Source organism: Dermacentor andersoni, chromosome 7 (genome assembly GCF_023375885.2).
Source record: "Dermacentor andersoni chromosome 7, qqDerAnde1_hic_scaffold, whole genome shotgun sequence".
Taxonomy (NCBI): Eukaryota; Metazoa; Arthropoda; class Arachnida; order Ixodida; family Ixodidae; genus Dermacentor; species Dermacentor andersoni.
Genome location: NC_092820.1, coordinates 167,646,688 through 167,672,046, shown reverse-complemented (window position 1 = coordinate 167,672,046; position 25,359 = coordinate 167,646,688). Strand labels below are relative to the sequence as shown.

The following is a 25,359-nucleotide window of genomic DNA, read 5'->3' as shown; positions in this document are numbered from 1 at the left end:
CCTTAACCAAGCCTTGGCGAACCGCGAACTCTCAGCTTTTGTGGATGCGGCAGCATACGCGGGAAACAAAGCTTTCGCAGTGGCGGTTGTGGACGGCCGCAGATGCACAAGACATGCAGCCACGGTAATTGCAAGGAAGTGTGAACAGGCCGAACAGGTTGTGATCACTGTTGCGCTCACCGACGACAATCTTTCTCGCATCTACAGCGACTCCATCGCCGCTATCAGAGCTTTCCAAAACGGCATGGTCTGCGCACAGGCTCTCAGAATTGTCACAAAGAAAGAGATTAAGAACCACGTCATATACTGGTTCCCAGAACACTTAGGGCCAAAGGTCGGCGACGTCCCCAACCTTAACGAGGTGGCACACGAGGCTGTGCGCGCGGCTTCACCCAACCACTCGGAGAACAAGGACACCCCCACTACATACAATGAAATCACTAAACACTACTACCTACAACGTAGAGTATAGCATGCCACACCGCACGCTCACTCAGGCTCAAGTGGTTACACTCAGAATGCCAGCCAATGAAGTGGTTACACTCTGCCAGCCAATCAAAGAAGCAAACAAAATTGTTGTCATTCGGCCTTTTCAAAACGGCGTCGTACTTGATACCTCTGGAGCATCTGCTGTTCTTGATGTCTCTTCATCAGCGGAAGCGATGAGGTGTGCAATAGACATGGACAAAGTGTATGGAATCCGAGCATTTCACTTTTCAAAACTTCGTGGCACAGTTCATTTCATTGCCGAACCTGTTTTACTCATGAAACTTCACTACCAACTGAAGTGAAACTCGACAATAAATAGTTACAGCGAAGCATTTTACTTCAGTTGGATAAAGAATTGGGCTTTCACCGACCCGCTATAATAGACCAGTGAAAACACATAAAATTACATGCTAATAATTTTATTTTTGTGATTAACGCCTTATTTGGTAACGCGTAAAGTTTTAAGTACAATCTATTTGCATCCTCGCAGAGGAACAGTGGCTGGCGATAATGAGGGCGTAGGCAAGGCAGATGTAAGTTGTATCCAGCTGGAGCTTGGTATGTAAAAATATGATAAAATGTTGAAATTCTTTCTAAATTTTTATTAAATCCCGAAGGCTCAAAAAAATTTGTTTTTCCATTGTTGCATTATGAGATCAAACTTATGACTATGCTAAATTGAAGCAACATATGGCGCTGCAGTGAGGTAATGCTCTCACAATTTTCTTTCGTGGTTGAAGAAGTAACAACACATACTTGTTAAGCAGTTTTTATTTCATGCTCATGATAGTGGCATGAGGATCTTTTATTATGTAGAAATTGTGACATTCGAGACAGCATGATAATAAGCACTTGACATGAAAACGAAAGTATTTAATATTGCACAAGATAGCATATAAGTACAATCTGACGTCGATGATAACATCGCTGGGAGATAAAAGTAAATTACAATGTGTACAAAGTCATCCAGCCGTTTGCCACCAGATAGAGGGTTCCCTCGCTAAAAAAAAAAAAAAAGGGCTGAGCACAGGTGATGACGAGTACACACGATATCACTGCAGCCGTTGGCTGCCACAACAGCTTGCAAGCACACTTGATTCAAAACGAGTCCAGCTCAAATCTCTCTTCACTCCACAACTTGCAAGGTCACACAAGGACACACAAACACACTTCCATCCTTTGTGGTGATGCTGGTCGAAGGGCACTCTCAGGACAGCATTTTGCCGAACTGCCGTAGGTGGTAGATACTGTTTGATAACCTAGAAAGGAAAAGAATAGGTGTTTTCGTACCAAGGTTCTTTCTTGCATTGCTTTCCAGATACCTTACTTGCGCAATAGTATAATGCGGGGAGTGAGTTCCTTTACTACAATATTTGTACAGTTGGTCCCCGGTAATTCAACCTTGGTTCATTCGACTTTTTGGATAACTTGAATGCATCAAAAAGGCCTTATGAGAAACCATACATACATTGACTATGACAGAAAAACTCATTAAAAAAAGATCAAGAGTTCGAAGAAAACTCGTCTGGTCGGGATTGCTCAGTCAAGGGTAAAACGGACGCAGATCAAAAACATTAAAAGAAAAGAAACCAAGACGTTCCGGCTCCCATACGGGGGTCTTGTTCACAACGTACCTTTGCACAATGTACCCTTGACTATGAAAACACATTTAGCTGGAACATGAAAGCATGCCAGTTTAGTAAATTTGACTGCCCCCATCGGTGCGCAGCGGTTACTAAAAGCTCGAACACATACTGAATCCAGTAGATGGTGCAACTGCTTCCCTAAGCATAAAGCTGTTTTATTTTTATTTTTCAGTGGCTGACACTCCTTCCGCCTGCAAAGTCATATGTTCCTGCTTTTCGCAGCTCCATAATCAGCAGTTTGCTTCGTCTGTTCAGCATAGAGTTGCGTGGCAATTACAGTGAGGCCAACAAAGAATTTCTTCACGATGTCTTCCTTAATCTAAAGAAGAAATTTAATTCATTCATTTTTGTCACCATTTGTTAACTTGACTTTTTGGTAATTTAGACAAATCTTGCGGTCCCACAATGAAGTCTACTGTAATGGTTAAACCAATCTGACTCAAGCACTCGCTCAATTAATAGTTTTGTTTATTTTTGGTTCGAGAACAAGATATGTGTTGGCTTCCACTCCAGTGTATTATCCTGACTATTAGCTTCTTAACCACTGTCCTTGAATTCCTAGTGGTGTCAAGTTTCAGGTGACATTAAATTGGAGTGTGGATTGTGTCCTTTCAGTATCACTTACCATGAGGTGACAGAGCAGTTCTCGATTAGAAATACAAGGTTGAGTCATAAAGTCCTTGCCCCTATTTTTTTTTTTTGCCAAATTACGGCTCTAAATGCGAAGTTAACATATAGATTCCCAGCGGCGGACCTTTCTTGGACCGGCCTGGCCTTATTTGCCAGTAGCTCTGCGGCACGGCGCTGCTGTTGGTTGTTGAAGATGGCGGTTGTGCTTCACACATTCATGGCGTATGAGCAACGAAGTGTGATTCGTTTTCTATGGAACAAGAGACGAATGCCTATCGAAATCCTCAGGGAAATGTAGCCCACATGTGGGGAAAGGAGTTTCGCTCCATTAAAGAAGTTCCTGACAGGACAGCGATCCACATACAATGATGAAGCTAAAACACCAGTCCAACGGTGGTTCCACAGTCAGCCAGACGAATTCTACCACAGGGCCATCTCAAATTTAGTGCTACAATGGGACAAACGTCTGAGCCGGCGTGGGGACTATGTGAAAAATAGTGTAAGGTACGCAGAATAGTACATTATACTTGTAATTGCCTGTATGTACCTTATTTTGGCTAATAAAAAATAGGGGCAAAGACTGGTTCACCCTCATAGATTTAGAATAGGTGCCTGCAGGCTGCCAATCGATTCTGTGCATAACCTTTAGCTTAGGACTTTCCTAGTGCCTACGAGTGGCCAGATAAAACAATGAAGTTGGACCTTGCCTTGATTTCAGTTCTGTGTTCTATTCAGTTTTGATAGGTACAATGCATGGGACGTCCATTTCAGCATGGTTTCGGAAGTCAACTTGCAATATCCAGGAAATTATATTAAAACTGATTATGCAAATTTTTCATGAAATTTTTCACGTTGAGAGAGGCCGTACCTGCCAAAAGCGTTGAACAGAGAGACAATCTCAGACCGTGTCAGATGGAACCTTGGGTTCTCGGGGGGCAGGCGTGACTTGTCTGTGAAGAGGATCTTCATAGCTGTGCCGAGACCCTGTACCTACAGGTACAAATAAAAAAGGATATTAGCTTACAACTCTAGTGACTATGAACTTTAAAAATAAGGTTGTGGGGTTAAACGTCTCGAATTCATTGTCCCGAATTCAACGACCTCAAACTGCACAGTTGGTTATGAGAATCACCATAGTGGAAGGCTCTGGATTAATTTTGACCACCTGACGTTCATTAACATGCACCATTAAGCATGGTACACAAGCATTTCTGCATTCTGTTTCCATGTGGCTGCTGTGGGCGGGAGTCGAACACGCGACCTTATGCTCAGCAGTGTGATGCCATAGCCATTGCACAACCATAGTGGGGTAGAGTGAAGAATTTAACACTGCCAAGAGTGTGAGCAAAGAATCTAACCCTTTATTGGGAAAACTTGTGCCCACAATGGCAAGCAACACCCAAATTACAAGAGCAATGAGCCCAGTTGTCTGTTATTGAATTGGACTTAAACTTGGAAGCCAAGTTCGTCCTCTGTTTATGATACATCTCGCCGTACATTCCCGAGTACAGTAGACTTCCCTTAATTCGATTCTTTAATTCAATTCCGACCGGCACCATTGCATTTCTATGGGCTCAAACACTTGTTATTTTGATCCTAAAATTTGCTTTCGCACCAATCAGCATGCACACGCCTAACACCCCTACGGTTATAGGCCAGTAGCCACCGTTTAGCGGCAGCATGTCTTGGCAAAGTGGCATGCCCTAGGAAGATTTTCAAGCAATATCGGTAGCTCACAACGTGATTATGGTATTTACTCGATTCTAACACGCACTTCTTTTTTACCAAAAGACTGGGCCGAGGATTGCCTGTTTGGTGCAATGAGATACCAAACGAAAACCGCCTTCGTGGCGTTCATATGCTTTACCGCATAACACAACTGTATTGCGGCAAAGCAGACTTTAGAAAACTGGCCGCCATTGTGCAAAACATATTAGGCCCTTGTCCATTTTTCTCGCTGAAGAATCGGGTGCGCGTGTTAGATTCATACTTTGTTTAGAAGCATTGTTGTCATTTCTCTATAAGTTTTCTATTTTCAATACACAAGAACTTAAGCGGGCACGTGTTTGATTTGGGGGCGTGTTAGAATTTCAGGCAAATTCTTCTAAATGAAACAGCATTATGTCTTGGTGTTTTTTCTGCGTCTTGTTTAATTCGACCCACCAGATTATTCGATCAATTTCGTCGGTCTCGTCAGGGTCGAATTAACAGGAGTCGACTGTAATTGCTAGTGCGTGGGTGCATATGACATTAGCATTCTGCATGCGTTCTGATTAAGATTTTCTTGCTATACAATTAGTGCCAACATTCAACAAATTTCAGATACAGTGGGCGCCTCAAGCGATAACGTAATAACAGTGATATTCTGGTGAAAAAATTAACATCAGCAAGAAAAGGACGACATTGTGTGCACAACAGTACTGTGCATTCCAGAGTCAAAGGTTACAAGATCCAGACCTGAAGTTTGCCCCAGAGCCGGCACTTGTCGCATCCGACGCAGTCCATAATCCTCGAGATGTTCCTGAAGTGTGCCTTGAACTCTTCCTGAAGTGATGGGGCAAAACAAGTCACAGCTATAAACAGCTTGCAAATTTGTAAGAAAAGTGGCCATTGTGATGCATAGAGTACAAAAGCACCTATTTAGCTATAACAGGGATGTATGCGATTACTACACCCAGATGAATGCAGTTGCTCCTCTCCTCTTCTTAACAACTACCTTAGCATTAAAGTTGCAAAAATTTGGTCTCAAGTATTAATCTCATCTTCCATGAAAACTCGTGACAATATAGTGTCGCAATTGGATTAGGCTGCAAATGGATTGGACTACAGAAGAGTAGGCTGTACTGAGTTAGTTGGCATGCATTCTTGTTGAAAATTCAGCGTGGCTAATAAATAAAAATAAACAAACGGACAAATCTTTTGTGCCATTGTGTTCTTTCCTTTGTCTACATCTGTTAGGCTTTCTAACTCTTCTACATGAACTGGATTGCAGTTGCATTTCAATTGGAAAGCTCATGCACGAGCCTAAATCAATGGGGTTGGCCATCTTGACTGCAGTGAAGTCAACAGCAGAGCTAATGCATGTTCACAAAGTCGCACACTGCAGTTTGTCTATGTGTATATAGGTTGAACGGTGTTACGTCGTTGTAATTTAAGCACTGCAGTGGTAAACTGAGGGCACTGTTTTAATCGCCACAATCAGGACAATTAATTTCTTAACACCTTACGATAGGGGAGGTACTTTAGCAGATATAACAGAGACATCAGTTTTTTTTCCTTCTTTTCTTTTTGGTACTTCCATTTCCTTAAGGCCCTGAATAATCTTGCCTATGCACTCGGTCACAACACCCTTTCAGTAGCTACAACAGCAAGAGGGTAAATAATACACACATCAAGGAAACATGGATTCATTCATTATATAGTCAAACCTCGTAATAACAAATTCATATACAACCCAAAAATATCTTTGTTATATCCAATACTTGTAAAAATAAAAGCATATATTCAGTGCATACTGACATTGGCGAGAAACATTTGGGATTTAGACTTACTTTGATATACCTGATAATTCATTATTGTATTCATGTTCATTATATCAATGTTTGACTATACTAAGTTTTTACCTTAAGCTTGAGTGCGTCCTTCTGCCCGTTGAACATAGCACTGTCATTGAAATGGTGTGGGAATTCCCTGCAGGAAAGAAAACCATCATGAGAAGAGGCCAAATAAGGTGATAAGTAACAGATTAAACAAAATTTGTGCACTGCTAATGAAAGACAGACAACAAGAAGGTGCAAGTTCAGTTCTGTGTTAAGCAACTGCAGCATCCGCCACTGAATTACCAGAGTAAGAAATTTTTATCCTGTGTCATGATCTTTCAGTATCACCATCGCCTTTATGTCTCTTGCAGTATGAAGGCCTCTGCAAGCAATATCCACTTACTAGTTCCTGTCTCGAATCAGCTGACTCTATCATGTGCGTGATAATTTCCTAATTTAATCAAGCCTATGGCCTTTCCTATGGCACCCATCATCCTGTTAAGCTAATCGATGAACCATTTGTTCATTGTTAGTTGGTTATTTGTTCTGCACATTACATGGCCTGCCCAAGCACACTTCTTGTGCTAAGCATTTGGACCTTTAGAAATAAAAATAAAAAAGAACTGCCAGAAGGGCGAAGCACTAACAACGATAGCAAGGTCTAGCGTTGAGCATGGACTCATCAGATGGTGTTCAAAGTATATGTCGGTGCGACATCTTGGTACAATGCAGCATGCAAGGAAGCTCCTGCTGAGTAGAAGGAGATGAGACTACTGGGAAACCGTCAGTGTTCCAAAAACGTACCAAGCATCTCAACACGCTGGCTTGCATATGGGAAATTCTGAAGGGTGTTCTATTCTACCTCTTGAGGCATCTATCTGTGGCCTAATATAGTTAAAGTACTGGACTTTATATATATACATACACACATATCAGTGAAGCATAAAATCACAGGATCCGGCACAGAAATGGTTCAAAGAATAGAAATGCTTAGGAAAACATAACAGGACATTACTGATGTATCGGCTGGGGTCCAGCCTTCATCAAGAGTGCAACTTTAAGCACACAGACTTCAATTTATAAAATTTGCTCCGTAAAATAGAAAGAAGCGAGAAAGAGCAAGCAAAATCGTGAATACAAACTTTTTTTCTTCTTTCTTTAATGCCACTGTCTGTACACGTGCAAGTTTGTAATGGCACTCTTGATGAAGGCTCGACGTCCTGTTATGTTTTACTAAGTGCTTCTATTCTTTGAACCACACACACACACACACACACACACACACACACACACACACACACACACACACACACACACACACACACACACACACACACACACACACACACACACACACACACACACACACACACACACACACACACACACACACACACACACACACACACACACACACACACACACACACACACACACACACACACACACACACACACACACACACACACACACACACACACACACACACACACACACACACACACACACACACACACACACACACACACACACACACACACACACACACACACACACACACACACACACACACACACACACACACACACACACACACACACACACACACACACACACACACACACACACACACACACACACACACACACACACACACACACACACACACACACACACACACACACACACACACACACACACACACACACACACACACACACACACACACACACACACACACACACACACACACACACACACACACACACACACACACACACACACACACACACACACACACACACACACAGTTAAACCCTGATATAACAAAGTCGGTAAAATAGGCAATTGGCTTTGTTATATCGAAATTTCTTTGTATTGAAATTCGACCTTTTTATGCAAATAGGTACAGTTGCTGATCGTCACGAAAAGGGGCTGCAGAATTTTCTAAATTATTGAGAAATAAAAGAAAAAGTAACTTTGAATGGGAAAACAACTAATTCTGATAAATTTGGGAGTCATCAACGAATGAGACGGTTTCACGCCACGTACATAGACAATATCTTTTTGATTGTAAGAATTAAGTGAAACCAGCCACGCTTTCACGTGCATTCCGCCCTCGTGGCTGATAGCGTCACCCAGGAAAAGTGCAGGCAGTGGGGAGTGAATGCTTCATCTGCCTCTCGCTCCACTGGCTCACCAAAACTCAAGATTACGCAACCTCCAATACTAAACGTGCGGTAAGACAGCTTACGTGGTGCCACGCCGTCTCGGCATGCCCACTCTTTGCATACGCAGCAGGGTGCGCAGCTGCGTATGTGCTCAGCCGTGCTTACAGCCATGCACAGCCACGGCCGAGACGCGCGCCAACTTGCCCCCCGCTCCCTCGTGCGTGCGTAATCACGTTAACACGAGCTCACTCCCCTCCCCCTCTTTCCCTTTGTTAGTGAAGGAAGGTAGCGCTTGTGAAGCAACCATTGTTCTCCTCTCACCCTTGCACATTTTCACTCGCACCTAAAGTACACAGTGCGTGGGGCGCGAGAGGATCTTGTCGCACTTGGACTTTATATGGAACATGATGTGGCTCCACTTCAGCGGGCGTTCTTGTCGCGCGGCATGCGATTTGAGAAGCATTCTTAGTCTCGGCATTCCTTTGCGGCGGCAGTGAAATTTCGTAATATTGAAATGGCATACAAACCCACTTCGTTATATCGAGGTTCTAAATGGATGGTATTTTATGAACAAGAGGTTATGAAAAGCTAAATACCTTGTTATATTGAGAATTTCGTTATATTGAAGTTCCTTATATAACTGTATATAGAAAGATGAGAAGCACAATTTCGCAGTTATGTTTGGTTTATTCTAGCCGATGGCTAGAAATCGCCTGGAATTTACATATATTTACTATTGCAATACAATGGCAAGTCAATAGTCCCATCAGAAAGTGAATGTACCTAGCAGCATCCAGGAGCGCTCGCACCGCAGTGGGGACTGTCTCATCCTCGGCGCTTGTGTAGAACGTCTCGTGCAGCAGGTAGGGCGCCGCCTTGGCCAGGGCGCCGAGCTCAATGAGGTAGACGAAGTAGAGGTTGCGCAGCCACTGGGGTCCCTCGCCTTTGGTCAAATGAGGGTTGAAGCGCCGCTCAAACTCGGCCGTGTTGGGAGCCCACACGGCCTGGCCCAGCGGACCGTCTCGGATTAGGTAATTGGCGCAGAGGTGCACGTTGATGCTGGCATGGAGGCCTGAGATGGCACGGTAGAAAGCCCGCTTCTCCAAGCACATGGCTGGAACAAGAGGATGTGACAATCAGGACAATAAGTACTCAGGCTGAACCACAGCTTCCCAAAAGGAGAGCAAAGCCAGTCAGACAGGCTGGCAAGTCTCCCAAGTGCCCTGCATGTGGGTTGCAACGTAATAGTTCTGGCTTGGACAGCATGTATATTTTCGTGAACCACTCACAATCATGCTATTGGAAGTTCAGCGCTTGTCCTTGTCATCTTGTCTTCGTCCGTGTCTTTCTTTTTAGCGCTGCTGCCATTTCAAATATGTACCAACACGCCCAATTAGCAACATTAATCAAGTAATAGAGACCCTTAAAATAGTACTGATCCAAAATTTTAAAGTGAAGCTAGATCTTTTCTTCTTCTCCCCTTCTGCAGATGCTGCTGTCCTGCCAATTACACAAGAACTTGTGCCACACAGCACACAATGAAACAAGCGGGTAGAGAGGGTCCCCCTGCAATTTCCAAAAGTGCACAATCGGAAGGGCCAATTTGGCAGCTTTGGCAACACCATCATTGTATGGCCTTCAACCACTGCATTGGGCTGACTGGCACCTGTTTGTTATGTCAGGTTTTGATGACATGAATAGTCTTTACGTCCAAAGCTGTACTGCGCTTGGCAAACATATTGAACTGGTCAACTAAAAAGTGATGTAATTAATTATTTGTGGCAATGTCGAGAAATTGAGTTTTCATACGATAGCCATGGGGTTCATAGCTATGTAAAAAAGCAAAAAAAGCACAATACAAAATTTGGGTCAGTACTCCTAACAAAAGTGCTGCCTTTTGGGGGGGACGGCTGCTCTGAGCAAAAAGGGCACACAGGCTTTCATTTGCATTTTCAATTCCTTTCACGGCTTAATATCTTACAGACACAATCATCACTACAGAATTTATGTGCCAGCCTGCAGCCTCCTGTACATTTACAAAGCCTGCCCAAACACTCCACAATGCATAAATGCATAGGGGCTAGGGTCCATTGCCGTAGCGCCAGATTACAATACATTTTATAGCAGCTGTTGCTAGAGCTTGGACGACTTTCACCAGCAGCTGCAGTCACTCTGAGCTCACTGATTTGCTTCCACATGAGCCGTGATGAAAGAATGTTGATGTGAACCTAATCATGCCCGATTAATCTGTGGCAAACTACTCGAAAAGAAGCACCCTCCATAGTGACCGCAGTTCTGCTGTCAAGGGGCAGGCACTATAATATATACAGGAGAGGCTTATTTGTTTGCAATGCCCAAACCTGGTGAAAGGTTCTTTAATGAATACTTCTCTCACTTTCAGTCTTCATACAAAACATTACAGTACAGTCCTGTCATTTACTTTAGTATGCATTATTGCTGGAAATTCTGTTCTGTGTATTTATTTTATTGTGTTTATGCTCTTGTATGCATTAATGACCTGCTGCCAGGGCCCTTCAGCTGTTGGCAGGCACTGAGATAAACAATAACAATAAATAGCAGGAACAGCTGATTCTCTGACTGTTTAAGCTAGGTGAATTAAGAGCCCATGACACCAAATTTTGAAGCTTGAAGTACGCCTTGCATGTAAAACTGTGTGCTTCCCACGGCATGCTGGCAGAGTTAGAGCACATTCAGTGTGGTACATTATTATATTTAATTTTTTTTTTATATTGCAGCAGTACCTACAGTAGTTAGGCAACTGTGATGGGTGATGACATTAAGTGCGTTTTTCATGGTCTTGTTTTTGCATGTGCGTCTCGGCGGATAGCGTGAGATGCACTTGTACAGTGGTGGGCACGCACCCACTTGGTACAGCATGCACATAATTTTGGTTGATCTATATTAATGTTGGTTTCAGTGGCCCCCACACCTCACAACGTCAGGCAAGCCACACAAAAATGACGGTCGCTGTCGGTGGGAGGGATTTGAAAGCAGTGATCTCAAGTTGAAATTGCAGGTTAAAATGTGTGCTGACATCCCCGTTTTGTTGTGTACGCATAACCATATTGGCCCCCCTGTTCTCAGTTACAATGATATACTGAGGTTAGTCGGATGAACGTGTCATGGCCCCTTTAAGAAACTGTATGAAGCAGGCCTTTGGTCTGTGAGCTACACATGGAAAAATAAACTGCTAAGTCTGTAGAGTACCTCTATGAACATTCTACTGCCTTTGTGACATTGGTAAGCCATGGCCCCTCTAGCTGCAGAAATAATCATGAAAAGAAAGCTAAAGAGAAAAAGGCACTTTAAAATGATCTCACCATTGAGGTTTTTGGAGGTTGTGTATGGGCCATAACCAACATTAGGTCTGAAAACCAAAGGAATCCCTTATTAGTGAAAGGAATTTAGCAACCAGCAGTGCATGAATGATTCCCAGATTTCCAGATAGCACCTGCATATGTGTGAATTATGGTTCTGCCGCAATCTTACCGACAGACATTTGCTATGTGAAGCAATTAAAAAATGGGTGAACATCAAATGATTGGTGCAGTGCAAGATAAAATTGGCTCTAAAGCAAAAATGCTTACTCTTCATTGGTTATCTCGCTGTTAAAAAAAATAATAAAGGAACGAAAAAAAAAAACAAGGAAAAATTTTGTTGATTAAATGGTGCCAGTGGTTCAAGAGAAATTAGTCAAATTTCAAGACAGATGTATAACTTCACAAACGCTAACTGCTTCTCTCCACTGATCACACCAGAATACAAATATCTTTCATTTGAAGACTCCCATAACTATGCAATTATTATTATCAACTATGATGTTGTTTTACAGGATTACTCATCCACTGACTTCCAATTGATATATCAAGCCCCAATGATGTCCAATTGGAACCAAATATACCTCCAATGATGCCCATTGGAACCAAACTGGATTTCCAATGATGTTCAAATGGAACCAATTGGGTCCCACATTGAGACATCCAATTGAACTGAATGGCTTTTTTTTTTTTAGCTGGGGAGCAGTACGAAACCACGTGCCAGGATCAGGCCCCAGTACACACAATTAGCACTTGGTACTCATTTGAACCAAGCCTGATGTTACCATTAGTTGGCAAACATGCAATGCACAGAAGGGCACTTGTAAATTAAGAAAAAAAGGTCCATTCAGAGCACTGTTAACGCACAGCATGAAATGGGCACATCTGCACTGAGCAGCAACATACTAGACATATATCGAAGGTACATTTCATGTGGATGTGACACAGGCAATGCCTTACTTGAAGCAATTCTCCTCGTAAATGCTCTTCCAAATTCTATGTGCAGAGCTTCCAGCATAGCCTGTATAGCGTTCCGGATTAAGGCTCAGGTCAACATACTCCATTCCTGCCGATGACTCATCTGTAATGCAAAGCGATGGCAGTTTTTGTCATGTCAAGCCTAATCTATGAGAATGCCAATTGAAGACCAGCTACAAAAGCATAGTTTATTTTTTATCATGTTGCAGCTTAGTATGTCATACACAGAAGCTCTCATCAAGCAAAGTCGCACCATATGCAAGGCTCCTGTCAACCATCTTGCACAATATAATTATACTTTAACTGTTTCTCAACCAGGCCACCGACCTTTCTGTTTCAATACCAGCTATGTGAAAACAACAAGAACGTAGCAAGCAGAGAATTGCTTTTCATTTGAGAGCTATTTAACATACCACTTACAGAATCTCTCCATGCAGGTGCCATGAAAAGGTTGCAGCATACAAAGACACCTATCTCTAATCTTATCTAATATGAAAAATATCTCAAAAAAGCTCTTACGAAAAGGTCACAGCGTGTGGCAGACAGTATCTGCAATCTTATGCAATGTAGGGAACGTCCCACAACAGCATTTACTGAAAGGTGGCACAACATCAAAGACAATTATCTCTAATATTATCCAATATCAAGTGAACTATACAAAAATTGTGTAGTTATAAAAATATGAGTTCTATGAATTATGCGCAGCAAAAGAATATTGAACAATGCAGAAATCAAAAGAAGTCTGCCCTGCCTTAAAAAACTTTAAAAATCTCGGACTATTTTACAGAAAACAAACTCAAATGCTATGTTTTCCATTTCTTTTATCTTGCTCAACTCGTGCAAGTTTCTTAAGTGACTCAAATTTCTTACCATCCATCTCACAGAAGTTGTCCTGAGAGTCGTCATGCTTCTGCCATCGTTCGAATTCCTTGTAGCTTTCATCACTGCATGCAACAGAAAGATAATAAAAACACATTATGTTGTACACACCACATTCACCGCTCTGAAGAAACGATGATCTCGTGAGAGTCTATGCAACCCAGTTCCAAACAAGTGAATCCTTCTTTTGCTTGGGTTGCTTATTATTGATGCTATAATAAACTAACGAACCGCAATGCAATGCTGTCTAACAGCTGCATGCAGCTAAGCCAACAAATTTAGGGATCCAGATGTGATGTAGGACAAGCAAATGTATTATGTTTGCACCTCCTTATAACAAAGTTGCATCACACACAAAAATACTTTCACTATATTTGATAGTTACTATAAACATATATTCATTACATGCTGATATCAGCAAGAAACATTTTATATTTATTTCGTTACGTCTAATAATGCGTTGTGTTCATGTTTATTATATCAAGGTTCAATTTACACAAGCACTCAATAAAAGGGCATTCAGATGAGAAATCTGTTTGCTTCTGTTCATTCAGCAACAGTGAATTCAGCATTATTTTAAGTTCAGACATGCTAAATTTTACACTAAAATGTGCAAAGCATTTGTAAACTCAATTTCATTTAACATTTGAATAACTTGAACCTTACCTGCATGACCTGTTGGGGCCTACTTAATGAAAGTAAACACGAGTACACTGAATCTATATACACTAAGCAAATGAATGCCAAACTGTCTCATTTATTGAAAGAATTGTCTAAACAGCCTCACCCTCTCACGCCGAAGATAGTTTATTGCGTGAAATGAGTAAGTGGATGATATCTTGTCCGGTCAGGAAGTAGTTTCAAATTAGAAAGACAGTTAACAGTATGCCGACCAATTCATTCTTCGACATCATCATTTTGGTCGGCGTTCTGTTAACTGCCCTTTTAATAAGATTTTATTGCATAAACAAACCTTAATGGCATACAAAGAAAAGAGTCAGACAGCTTGCCTAATAGTATTGTCAACTGTACCCAGGCCGGCGTGGTTCTCATCACATGAGTCCTGTTCATTTGCCCCCCTGGAATACTGAAAGAGAACCACACCAAAATGCATCAGCAAGATTTCACAAGAAAGTAACATGGTGCACAAAGATCCCAATCAAAGATCCCAAACAAAGCCACTACCTTCTGGAAATGCCATGACGGTAGAAAGAATTTCAATGCACTTTAAAGAGTTTTGCATAAGACGCAGCAATGCAAACCAAGGTTAATTCTTAATGAAATTAACCTTACAATTTAAAAAATACTACCTAGCTGAAACTGAAAAATACCAGTTTGATTACTCACCATGTTCACTGTTTATTAAATATTCGCCGACTTTGTTCTATAGGGACACTGAACAGGTTCTGCTCCATATTAGTAGCATAAATTTATTCATGAAATAGTAACGTAACAGTGGCAAAAATTTCAGCTGCCATTACACATCGGTTCATCACGATAAAATTGTAGAAGTTGGCAGGTATGAAATGGTTTTATGTAGCTTTGATGCATAATAATTAAAAAGTAAGTAACTAAAATAAATACGATCCAAGAAAAGTTGAGTACAAAGGAACAATATCAAAAGGCATAAAATTAATTGTGCTATGGACGTTTTATGGACTTTCATTTGTTTTTGTCTTTTTTTAAAGCCTGCACCTCTACACTTGTGTAGGAAAACGGTAGCTCTCTGCAGAGTTATAAAACTGACAGGAAGAGGGTCATTAAAACCAATGATTTACCTTAGACACACTGTCGTTTGGAATGTAATTCCTCTCATGGCCTCTGATACTCTGAGGAAGGCTGTCCTGCAAGTAAAAAATTTCACGATATGAAACACAATAGTGAAGCAGTGACGACTGCATTTGGAAACACTGACAGACCACAACAGAATGCAATAAAGATGTTCATGAAATGCATGTGTGATCGCTGGAGACAGCGTTTCCCCGAGTTTAGAATATAGTTAAACTCATTACATCAGCTTGCAGTTGTTATACAACACGCGAGTGTATACGGCTGGGCTAGCTATTTTGAAGCTGGGATACCGAAAAGAGTGCAAACAATAAGACAAAAGAAAGAATGATGGGTGATTACAGTGGCTGGGCTGTCTGCATCAATTCTAGCTGTTGTTGACACGTCTGCACAAATTTTAGCATCAAATACTACTTGCATCTAATTTGCATTGTGCTCTGGCTAATGGCAAAGAAGACACGCAGTTCACTACATCAGGTTACAAGTGATGCAAATTAACAAATCTTTCAGAATTTTAGGATCAGATGTTACAGAAAAGGAACACCGAGCTCAGCAGGCTGCACACACTGTAATCCAAAGAAGCTGCACCACTTTAATTAATGGCTGATGGTAATTTCATCAAAAGGCTTTAAGAAAGTCCACGTTACCTTCTTTTCAGCAGTCAGTCAAAACTAGTTACGAGATATACCGCATGATGGACAAAAACTGACTTTCATAAAATTAGCCTCCGCTTCCTGGCATTTGCCTCGATGCAAAATCTACTTTTCACAAGGAGGAACTTGTAACACCACATGAATATGAAGCATTTGATGTTAGATGGCTGTTCAATAAAGAAAATGAAGTAACAGTTAAAATGTAGTCACATCCAACACAGAAATACCTATAGTTGTTAAAACATGCATTTGTAACATGCAGACATCAGCAAGAAACATTTCAGGAATATGTGTTGTTATGTATATCCAATAATGGCATTATATCCGTGTTCGTTATATTCAATTTCGAGTTTGGTTGTATATGCTTTGATGAATTGGTAGCTGAAAAAGAGAAAGCTGCATTAGCTACCAAAGCCTGCATAATGGTGGCGTTGTGTCAGTAGGTGCAATATTGTCATGCTGTGAAAGTAGAATGCTAAAGGAACTAAAGATTAAAGCATGTATGACTGTAAATCATTTAGGCAATAAAAAGAATTAATGCGACACCATTCTGAAGCCAACCCCGCCACCGCGAAAGAAAGCAAGACATCTTGAAATATGCACTTATGTTTACATATGCAGCCATTATAACTTGACTGCGACATCAACTTGCTTTGGGAACTAGTCAACAAACACTCACAGTGCCTGCCTTGATGGTCAAAAAACAAAGGAGAAAGCATATAATCAAGCAACAAATATTCACAATTGGTTAACAAAAACTTCCAAGAATAGCACGTATAACACATAAGCTTTCCTACAAAAAATAACTGATCGTTCCACTGCCATAGGAATAATGGGTTGTACATGGATACATCCAGTCTTTGAGCTGGTGGCTTCATACATCTTTGTGGAATTATTTATTATGCTTTATGTTTCCAACTCTCCAAGCAATCTTATATTTATAAATGCATGAAGACAGTAAGTTTCTGCACACATGAATAATAATTGCAAATTGTTGCATTTATAATGCAATTTCTAGCATTTATAATGCAATTAGATTTCTAGCAATTTTTGCAAATACTACGAGGCCCAAAATCAAAATTATGTGGTCAGTCATTAGAATTCAGCATTTTCTCTTGAATGTAACAAATTTCGTTCAAATCAGCTCGGTAGCTGTCTAATAAAAGACTTCCTGCTGTTCTTTTTGCTAACAATAAAATGTACATTTCAAGGATAAAAATTTCTTTCAAAGGAATTGCAACAAGCTTTTCAAAATAACTGCACTGTGCATATTTGTAAGATGATCTGCTGTTAGGAATGGCTTGCCGAGGTGCTGACATGCAAAGTTTCTGAGCCAGCTGCAGCAGCAGGGTTGGCGTTTTCTAGGAACCGACCGTCCTTCTCCAGCCTCTTTGACGTCACGATGTCTACTGTGTGAGGAGGACAATACGCCGCGTCAGCGACTCTCTGTCGCGGGAAGGCTGAGATGAGTTCGACTAATAAGGCTTTGTTACTGAACTCGCCACCGCCGACCTGGTCTGCCGTGAGCGGGGGAGTCCCCGAGGGAAGGTATTTGGCGGCACCTCCCCACGCGCCTTTTAAGACGTAAGCCCCGAGTTCTGCGAAGCCCGTCTCACTTTGGTGGGGGCAGTGAAACCAGTGTGCTTGTGATCGTGCTCTGTGCTGCGTGTTTGGAGCTTCGTGCTCGTATGCTGTATGCTTCGTCTTGCATGCTCCGTTTGGGAGTCACGCTAGACTGTCGAATGTATCCCTTGTCCTAATATAAAAATATGTAAATAAATCCTGTACGCCTAGTTCCTCCCAAATTCCTCCCTACGACCTCCAACCCTTACACTGCTCAGAGGCACTTGAAGTACTTAGTGGCTAAATCTTGTTATATTGACTGCAGTGTTAACTAGACATGTCAACAAGGCCCCCGCTATTCTGGTGTCCTCCATAAAGGAAGTGCTTATCAAACTGTAGCAACGACAACAGCAATAACCATTTGTTTGCTAATTTATAATTAAATTACAAAACTGTAATTATCAAGTTGGTTAAACTATTATCCATCGCAGAAAAATAACACAGTGGTTGCCCAGCAAAATAAAAATAAAGCGCAACAAAACATGTACGAAACAATTAGTACCTCGCTACATGTAGTCACTGAGCAGTCTCGAAGGGCGCAGTGGCTGTCGTCTGCCCAAAAAGGGCATGGGCGCTTTAGATTAACCTGAGAAAAAAAAATAGAGAAAGAAAACCATTAAGGCAGTCTGCAAGTGTCATAAAATGCTTCAACATCAATACATCAATTTTTTTTCTGGAGGTATTTTTTTCACAAGTCACATAACACAAGGCAAACTGCACATTATGACATCCTTACAAGAAATACAGTTGCTTAAAACAATGATGCATCACTTAATATACAGCAAGGACAGCACAACAGATATACATACAGCATACCATCACTCATCACTGAATCCTGTGCTAAGTCACAGATATAGGGTGAGCATTATTTATCGCATACACATTGTCACAAATCATTGCAACAGGAAGAAAGGGAGGTAAGCACAGGATTAACAATGCAAACAGTTAAATTCAGGCTATCCAGAAATTTGTGACAAAGAAAGCTTGATGCTAAAGAAATAAATAAAAAAAAATCAGACTGGATGATAAGCAAATGCACAGCACATCACAAATTAAGAGCCATGAAAAAAATACCCTTATTTGACATGACGCTTGCAATATCCTAGAACAGCCCCTGACATTCCTTTAGAATTTTTTGGAAAGCACATTAACATACTCTAATTTGAGAAGGCTTTTTCATAGCATTCATGTAGAAAGAAAATATAAAATTAAACAAACTAATGGAAAGAAAATATAAAATTAAACAAACTAATGCAATGCAGCATCACTCAGAAATTACAGTAGTTTTGTAACTAAATAACGTCTTAAATTATTACAGTAATTTAGTTTTTTGAAAGAACTGAGATTATTTAGTATAATCAACTTGCTCAGTAGCCAATTAGTTTTATAGACAACCTAATTGCAGGGATACGAAACATCAATTAGTGGACACTACCATATTTTTTAAATACAACTTTGCGTCTGGTACACACGTTATTTGCTCAGTTCCAAAAGAAAGAGCGGCCAGATCGTTACATGTTTAGTAATCCCACACCATGCAGGCACATTAAATTTTTTTCTTCAAACACATCCATATAAGAACAAACCCAAGACCCTACATATATGTTAAATGTAGCATAACTAATATGGGATTCCCACAGGAGAGATTTAACATCACACCGAGATGCTCACACTAGCATGCAGTCTCATTCTCTGCATTTTTAAGGAAATAAATGAGCTCCTCTCATGGATATGTTCAAATATTAAAACTTCATTCATTCAGAATCAACTCAGAATTAGTCGTCGTTTAGAAAATTTGAGCCGATGGTGTAAATTATGGGGTATGAATATAAACTACATTAAATCAACATACACACATATGACTAGAAAAGTAAACGTTCTGTCTTTTAACTATTACATCGATGGTAATTTGTTAGTTCGTGCTAACCGGTCTAAATATTTAGGTGTTACGGCCACGCATAATCTGACATGGCATACGCACATAGAAAATGTGTGCTCGAAGGCGAACCAGAGACTAGGTTTCTTAAGGCAAAAACTAGACAAGGCTTCATGTAAAGCTGATAGCTTATAAAACTTTAGTTAGACCTTTACTTGAATATGCCTCAGTCATCTGGAGCCCTCATCAGAAAGAAATGATGCAAGGTTAGAAAAAGTTCAACGTCGTGCTGCGCACTTCATATGCTGAAAGTACCACCGTTTAGATTTCGTCACATTGATGTTGCAGTCTTGTGAACTGGAAACACTAGAAGTACAAAGGCAAAAAAATCGTCTGAAAGTGTTTTTTAGAATACTACATGGACATTTAAAAATCAACAAAGATGAGTATGTGCAGCTTCCAGGTAAACGAAGCAGTTGTGTTAATCATCAATATGTTATACGCCCATACTTTGCTCACAGTGATGTATTCCGCTTTTTTTTTCCCTGCCGTGATTGAACTTTCGAACGCGATACCAAGCTTTTTGGCAAATGCCAGTGATGTTTGTGAATTTGAAAAATTGTTAAACATGTATCTTTGTGATTCCGCTGCAGCTTGATGCACCTGCATATATGGTCTGCCTGTATTTAAACACTCCGCGTAAGAACCCTCAGCAGAGGGTTGTCAGTATGAAGAAATAAAATACAATAAAATAAAGAGATTCATAAAACAAGAATTCTTCATAACAAATTTTTATATGACAGAAATAATATGAATGAGATTATAATTTAGATATTACATAGTGATCTATATATAGGTACTGAGACGGAAGGCAAAAAAGATGCAACGTGAATGAGATCATTACAGGTGTGAAACATCATGGCTGCTCGAACACAACCTCTATTCATGCCTGCCAACTTGCAAGCTCTAAAATTTGTAAACGTACTGCAGGCGGGGGTAGAGAGGTTGGCACACATTCTGAAGAACTTTGCTCTGAGCACACACCTTTCGTGGCATGTGTAGACAATGTAGCCACACAAGCAGCAGCGAAACTTGGAACAGCAAAGACTGGCAAGCAACACATTGGCTTCAGATTGTACTGACTTTGTTCAGCAATTCTACTGTTGCCAATTTTGCCCTCTTTTGGAACTGTACTGAATAAGCTTGCTCAAAGCAAATGCCCTCCTGGTATATGGCACCTTGCACTGCCGCAAGAAGGCGGCACAACCACCTCAAATTTTTGTATGGATCTTTTGTAATCTTGTGCCACCACATCGTACAGCACCTTTAAAACTTTTTCACAAACATAATTCATTGTTCGTAAACATGGTGCAGCATTTGTGAAATCGTTGAATGAGCCCGAATTTGTAAACTTTACGAAGAAATCACTAGATTTTGCAGGTATGTCTATTCAGTTTTGCTTTGCAACAATAGCCCCTTACGGACAGTTACAAATATGTGTCATGCATGCATTTCAGACTGACGTATACTAATTATATATATATATATATACACGGAGCAGAAGTGGCAAAAAAATAAACTTGCCGCAGGTGTTCGCATTACAGGTGAAATGCAGTAAACACATTTGCATTTACCTTGAAAAAGCGGAAGTAGTCCTTTTGTAACAAGCTCTTCAGGATGGGATAGACTTTGAAGTTGTTGAAGTGATCAATGGTGTCGATATTGCAAGCACAATCATCTACCTTGCCTTGTAGCTGCACATAAAGAGAAAGCAAGTTATTTTTTTAATCAATAACAAGCAATCTGTTAAACGTCTGTGTCGCACTGCGCAATTGCTGTCAGCTGCAAAAGCGCAGCCCGTAAGCCTTTGCACAACATGAACGTGAGCACAGAAAAGTTCACACACACACACAGTGACCTGGTAGTTGTGTCTGCGATAAAGATCACAAAGTTACAAAACACGCATACAAATGAGCTCAGTCACAAATAAAGAAAAGTCAACGTACGCGCTGCGCGCACAATACGGGTCGAGATCGCGACCATATGTGACAGTGCGTATGTGCTTACGTGCTCGAATATGTCCGGTGACGTTCGATCGCAACGGCGCGTGTTCTGCTGCTGCAGACAACACGCTCGGTCCGTCAGCGCCACAAGCAGCGAGACGACGACGAACGCCGCGGCCGCGGAACGTCGGCCGCACAGGCACTCACGTTCGCGGCGGCAAACGCAATATTCTAAAAATGCCGACACTGCGCACGATATCATATCCCAGCTATATACGGGCGCGCGCGAGCAGACGACGTAGCGCTAGAGCAGAAGATGCCGCGGCAGCAGCTCAGCGACGTCGCCGGCTGAGCTTAGGGGGCTTTTTCAATTTCTCACTCGATAAGGAGGCGGCGGCGGAGAGAAAGAAAGAAGACATGCGAAGAGCACACGCTCGCGTGACCACGCACGGCGGCAAGCAGCCGGGTTTCGTCGTCGTCGCCAGGCACAGAAACAACCGGCGGTTGTAGCCGCAAGTTTCGATTGCAAACCGCGCACGCCGGGCCGTCCGGCCGCACGCGTCGTCTGCTAACGACCGGGGCGCACGGGACATTACGATCGGCGGGGAGTAAACCTCTATCGCGTATGATGCAAAACTTTTCCATTAAACGCTAATACCTTGTCGCCTTTAGCATATTAACGATCAAATTTAACGACGCCGAGGTTACATGTAAAAGGTGATTTATTATTTCTTGCAGCCACACAAAATTCCACGAGGAAGTGATGTGAGCCGGCAAGCGTGTTTATCGCCTGATTTGAAATAATTAACCTAGGGAGCTTTACTGCACGAAGGTGTGGTACGTGCAACTGCAGAATCGAACTGCCCGTTCGATCATTATAGAGATCGTAATAAAAATGACGCCAGGTATTCGAGACACATAATTTTTCTTCATTTCTGGGGTTTTACGTGCCAGACCACGATCTGATTATGAGGTACGCCGTAATGGGGGGGGGGGGTACAGATTAATGATGACCCCCGTATATTTTTTTATATTTTTTTTTAACGTGCGCCCAATGCACGGTTCACGAGCGTTCTTGAGTTATTTGTCATCGTAAATGCACATTTCCTTACGTCTCGCCTATACAAGGAATTGAAGGAGTTAATGCACATGTTTAAATCGCGATCGAGCTAGTTCTTTCGCACGACGCCGATACTCGTATAAAAACCTGCATAAAGAATCACATTTGATCCCTTTAAATTGTAATGTCCACAAGGGATTCATTTTCCACCGTCAAACAGGTGCGGCACACATCACGTCCGCATTTAGCTTTAATTATTGACTCGCACCCAAAACATATCCGAGTAAGCACGCAGCGGACGCTTCCCTCGCGAAAGCCACGTCGCTCATCAAACCACGCACGCGCGCTCAGAATATCACGAAGAGGCTGCTGCCTGCCAAGCCCGTCAGTTCAAGAGCGTCGCCAGAAAAACCAAAAAGCGGCCCGAGCTCTTTCACGCAGCTGGCACAAGGCTTTTGACGAGAGGCTCGTGCACGCTGAGCGCGGTGATGCATGTATCCACAGTTATTGAATGACGACATATACATGCTGCCGGACACATGTTTGCCACGAAAATACAGGTGGACGGCAGGCGCAGCGCAAATTTTATTAATTTATTCACTTTTACAATCCTCGCAGGCTGCTAGAAAAGAAAGTAACAAGACCCGCGCAGACAAAAGCAAAGTGATACGGCATATATATTAAAACAAGGCGATTTTACGAGAGAAATGACGTTATAATAAAAAACACAAAGATCAAAAGACTACACGCGCAGCACACACGCCGTAAGCGCAGGTCCATGCTTCGCTACAATAAATGTATGCTACGAGGCAAAGCCCCCTTCGCAGGACTCAAAGCAATGCGGGGGCGTACCACACCGCGGTTTCTCTAACGGGGCGGAAGTGACGCAAAGCGCCCAAAATCGAACACGAAACGGCCGTGTCACATGTAAAGCTGTGTTATCTCTGTAGAAGCAGGCAGAGTTACACATCATGCATCACTTTCGAAGGTGACGTCATATCGACCTGCGACAGTTCAACGTGTCATACGGAGGGGCGCGGCAGCTAAAAGGTGTGGAGCGTGCATCCGATCACGTAGGCATGGAAAGTAATGCGCCAACAACAAAAGTGCACCGACGCGCTCTCTCACGCGTGGCGAATGCATACATTGTGGTCGCCGTGAAAGGACTCGCCCGAGCAGGGACGGGAAAACACAACGTTGCTCTGAATAGAGACTGGCTCGAAAAACGCGCGCTCGGTATAGCGCCTGGAGCGCGCCCGCGCGGCTTTCCCGCATGCACTAGTTTAAACGGCATACACTGGTTTTGCGGCGAAGCGCAGCTGTACAATGCAAGGAACAGTCGGGCATTGTGCGGTAAAGCGAACGGTGAAGGTGTCACCTAAGGTAATGGAATATCTATTCGATCGATCAGACGAGAGAAAGCACGTGCCACATATATATTGCAATACGCCAGTGAAAGGATCATGCGATATGCGAGTGTTGCATATGTAACGAGACGGGGGTATTAGATGTTCGATACAAAAAAAAAAAAAAAGTATAACATGCCGTCGAAAATTGCCGGCACATTAATCGATGGACATTTCGCTTTTGAATTGATACCTCGATTTTCAAAGACACACAACAATTGAAGTAAACTAACACTTTGCGCAGAGAGAGAGAGAGAGAAAAAAAAAAGAATAATGATGAAATTAATGAATACACATTCCCCACTGGGGCAACCACCGAGTCTACAGGTGGCGGGTAACAGATCAGAAAGGAAAACATTTTGTTCGCCTGTCGTGCCACTGCACCGCGAAAACTACGTCGAAATGTTAAAGCCATCGCAGCTGACTGCTGTAGGGATACGTGGCATTAGAGATGATAAATTACGCGATCGTTGTACGCATTTGACAGATGGGGCCGCACGACAAAGTCGGCGGTTATACCTTGTGTTCACATATGTTTACTTGCATCATATGGTTACACTTCAAAATGGAACTGGGAAGTTGCAACCTGCAGCACGATCAGAGCCAACTTATATTAAAGCAATCGCTGCCGTGACTTCACAATGCAATCGTAACGATAAATTTTACGCTAGACACACGGCCTACTAACTATTCTGTGCTTCGCTAGTCCAGCTTCCGACAACCTTGACTCTTGTCAGTGAGTTGACGGAATATCGCGGAGACTCGCCTCCGCACGAAAGTGAAAATGCGAGCGGTGAAGGAAAACTGCGAAACTAATGCTATCGTCAAGCAGGAACCCGAATCGGACATGGTGCTAGCTGTCAACAACTGCACAACAGGAAAAGTACGCTCGCTCGTCTTACTTTTAAGTTTACGCGTGTAAAGACGTATCGAGCTGTTGAAATATTCAAGACGTGATAGCAGGCAAAGCTTTCGATTCTGCAAAACCAAGAAGGAGCGATAATTTCTTACCATGCAGAAACACGAATCATTCGTGACACCATCCTCCTTCCGGGCAGAGGCCCCGATGATCACCGCGAACAAAAGTAAGGGCACGCTATGCCTCACCATGATAATAAAGTCTCGATGTAAAATAAACCTCGATGAAAATCACTGCCCGCGAATGCCGCTACACGAAAGCGTGTGACCGGCTCGATGCACATCGCACATATTACCGCAACACTTCCTTGTACGACAGCTTCGCCTCACCACCCTCCATATCTGTGCTGGAGAGAAGCCGC

General features: G+C 42.1%; 1 protein-coding gene across 2 annotated transcripts; it reads right to left on the bottom strand.

The window, feature by feature from the left end:
- Positions 1-1,242: 1,242 nt before the first annotated feature.
- On the bottom strand, positions 1,243-25,337 carry Ero1L (endoplasmic reticulum oxidoreductin-1-like protein). 2 transcript variants are annotated; one of them, XM_055071755.2, is made up of 13 exons: positions 25,091-25,337; positions 21,245-21,364; positions 18,237-18,320; positions 15,449-15,514; positions 14,681-14,757; positions 13,662-13,735; positions 12,774-12,894; positions 11,817-11,863; positions 9,259-9,589; positions 6,389-6,455; positions 5,223-5,309; positions 3,634-3,755; positions 1,243-1,748 (listed from the first exon to the last, which is right to left on the bottom strand). In XM_055071755.2, the coding sequence occupies exons 1-13, from the start codon at positions 25,187-25,189 to the stop codon at positions 1,697-1,699; spliced, it is 1,347 nt and encodes a 448-aa protein (XP_054927730.1). In that variant the 5' UTR covers positions 25,190-25,337; the 3' UTR covers positions 1,243-1,696. The 2 variants fall into 2 exon arrangements, with proteins under 2 accessions (XP_054927730.1, XP_050036270.1); XM_050180313.3 differs by lacking the exon at positions 25,091-25,337 and adding an exon at positions 21,678-21,956.
- Positions 25,338-25,359: the final 22 nt, after the last annotated feature.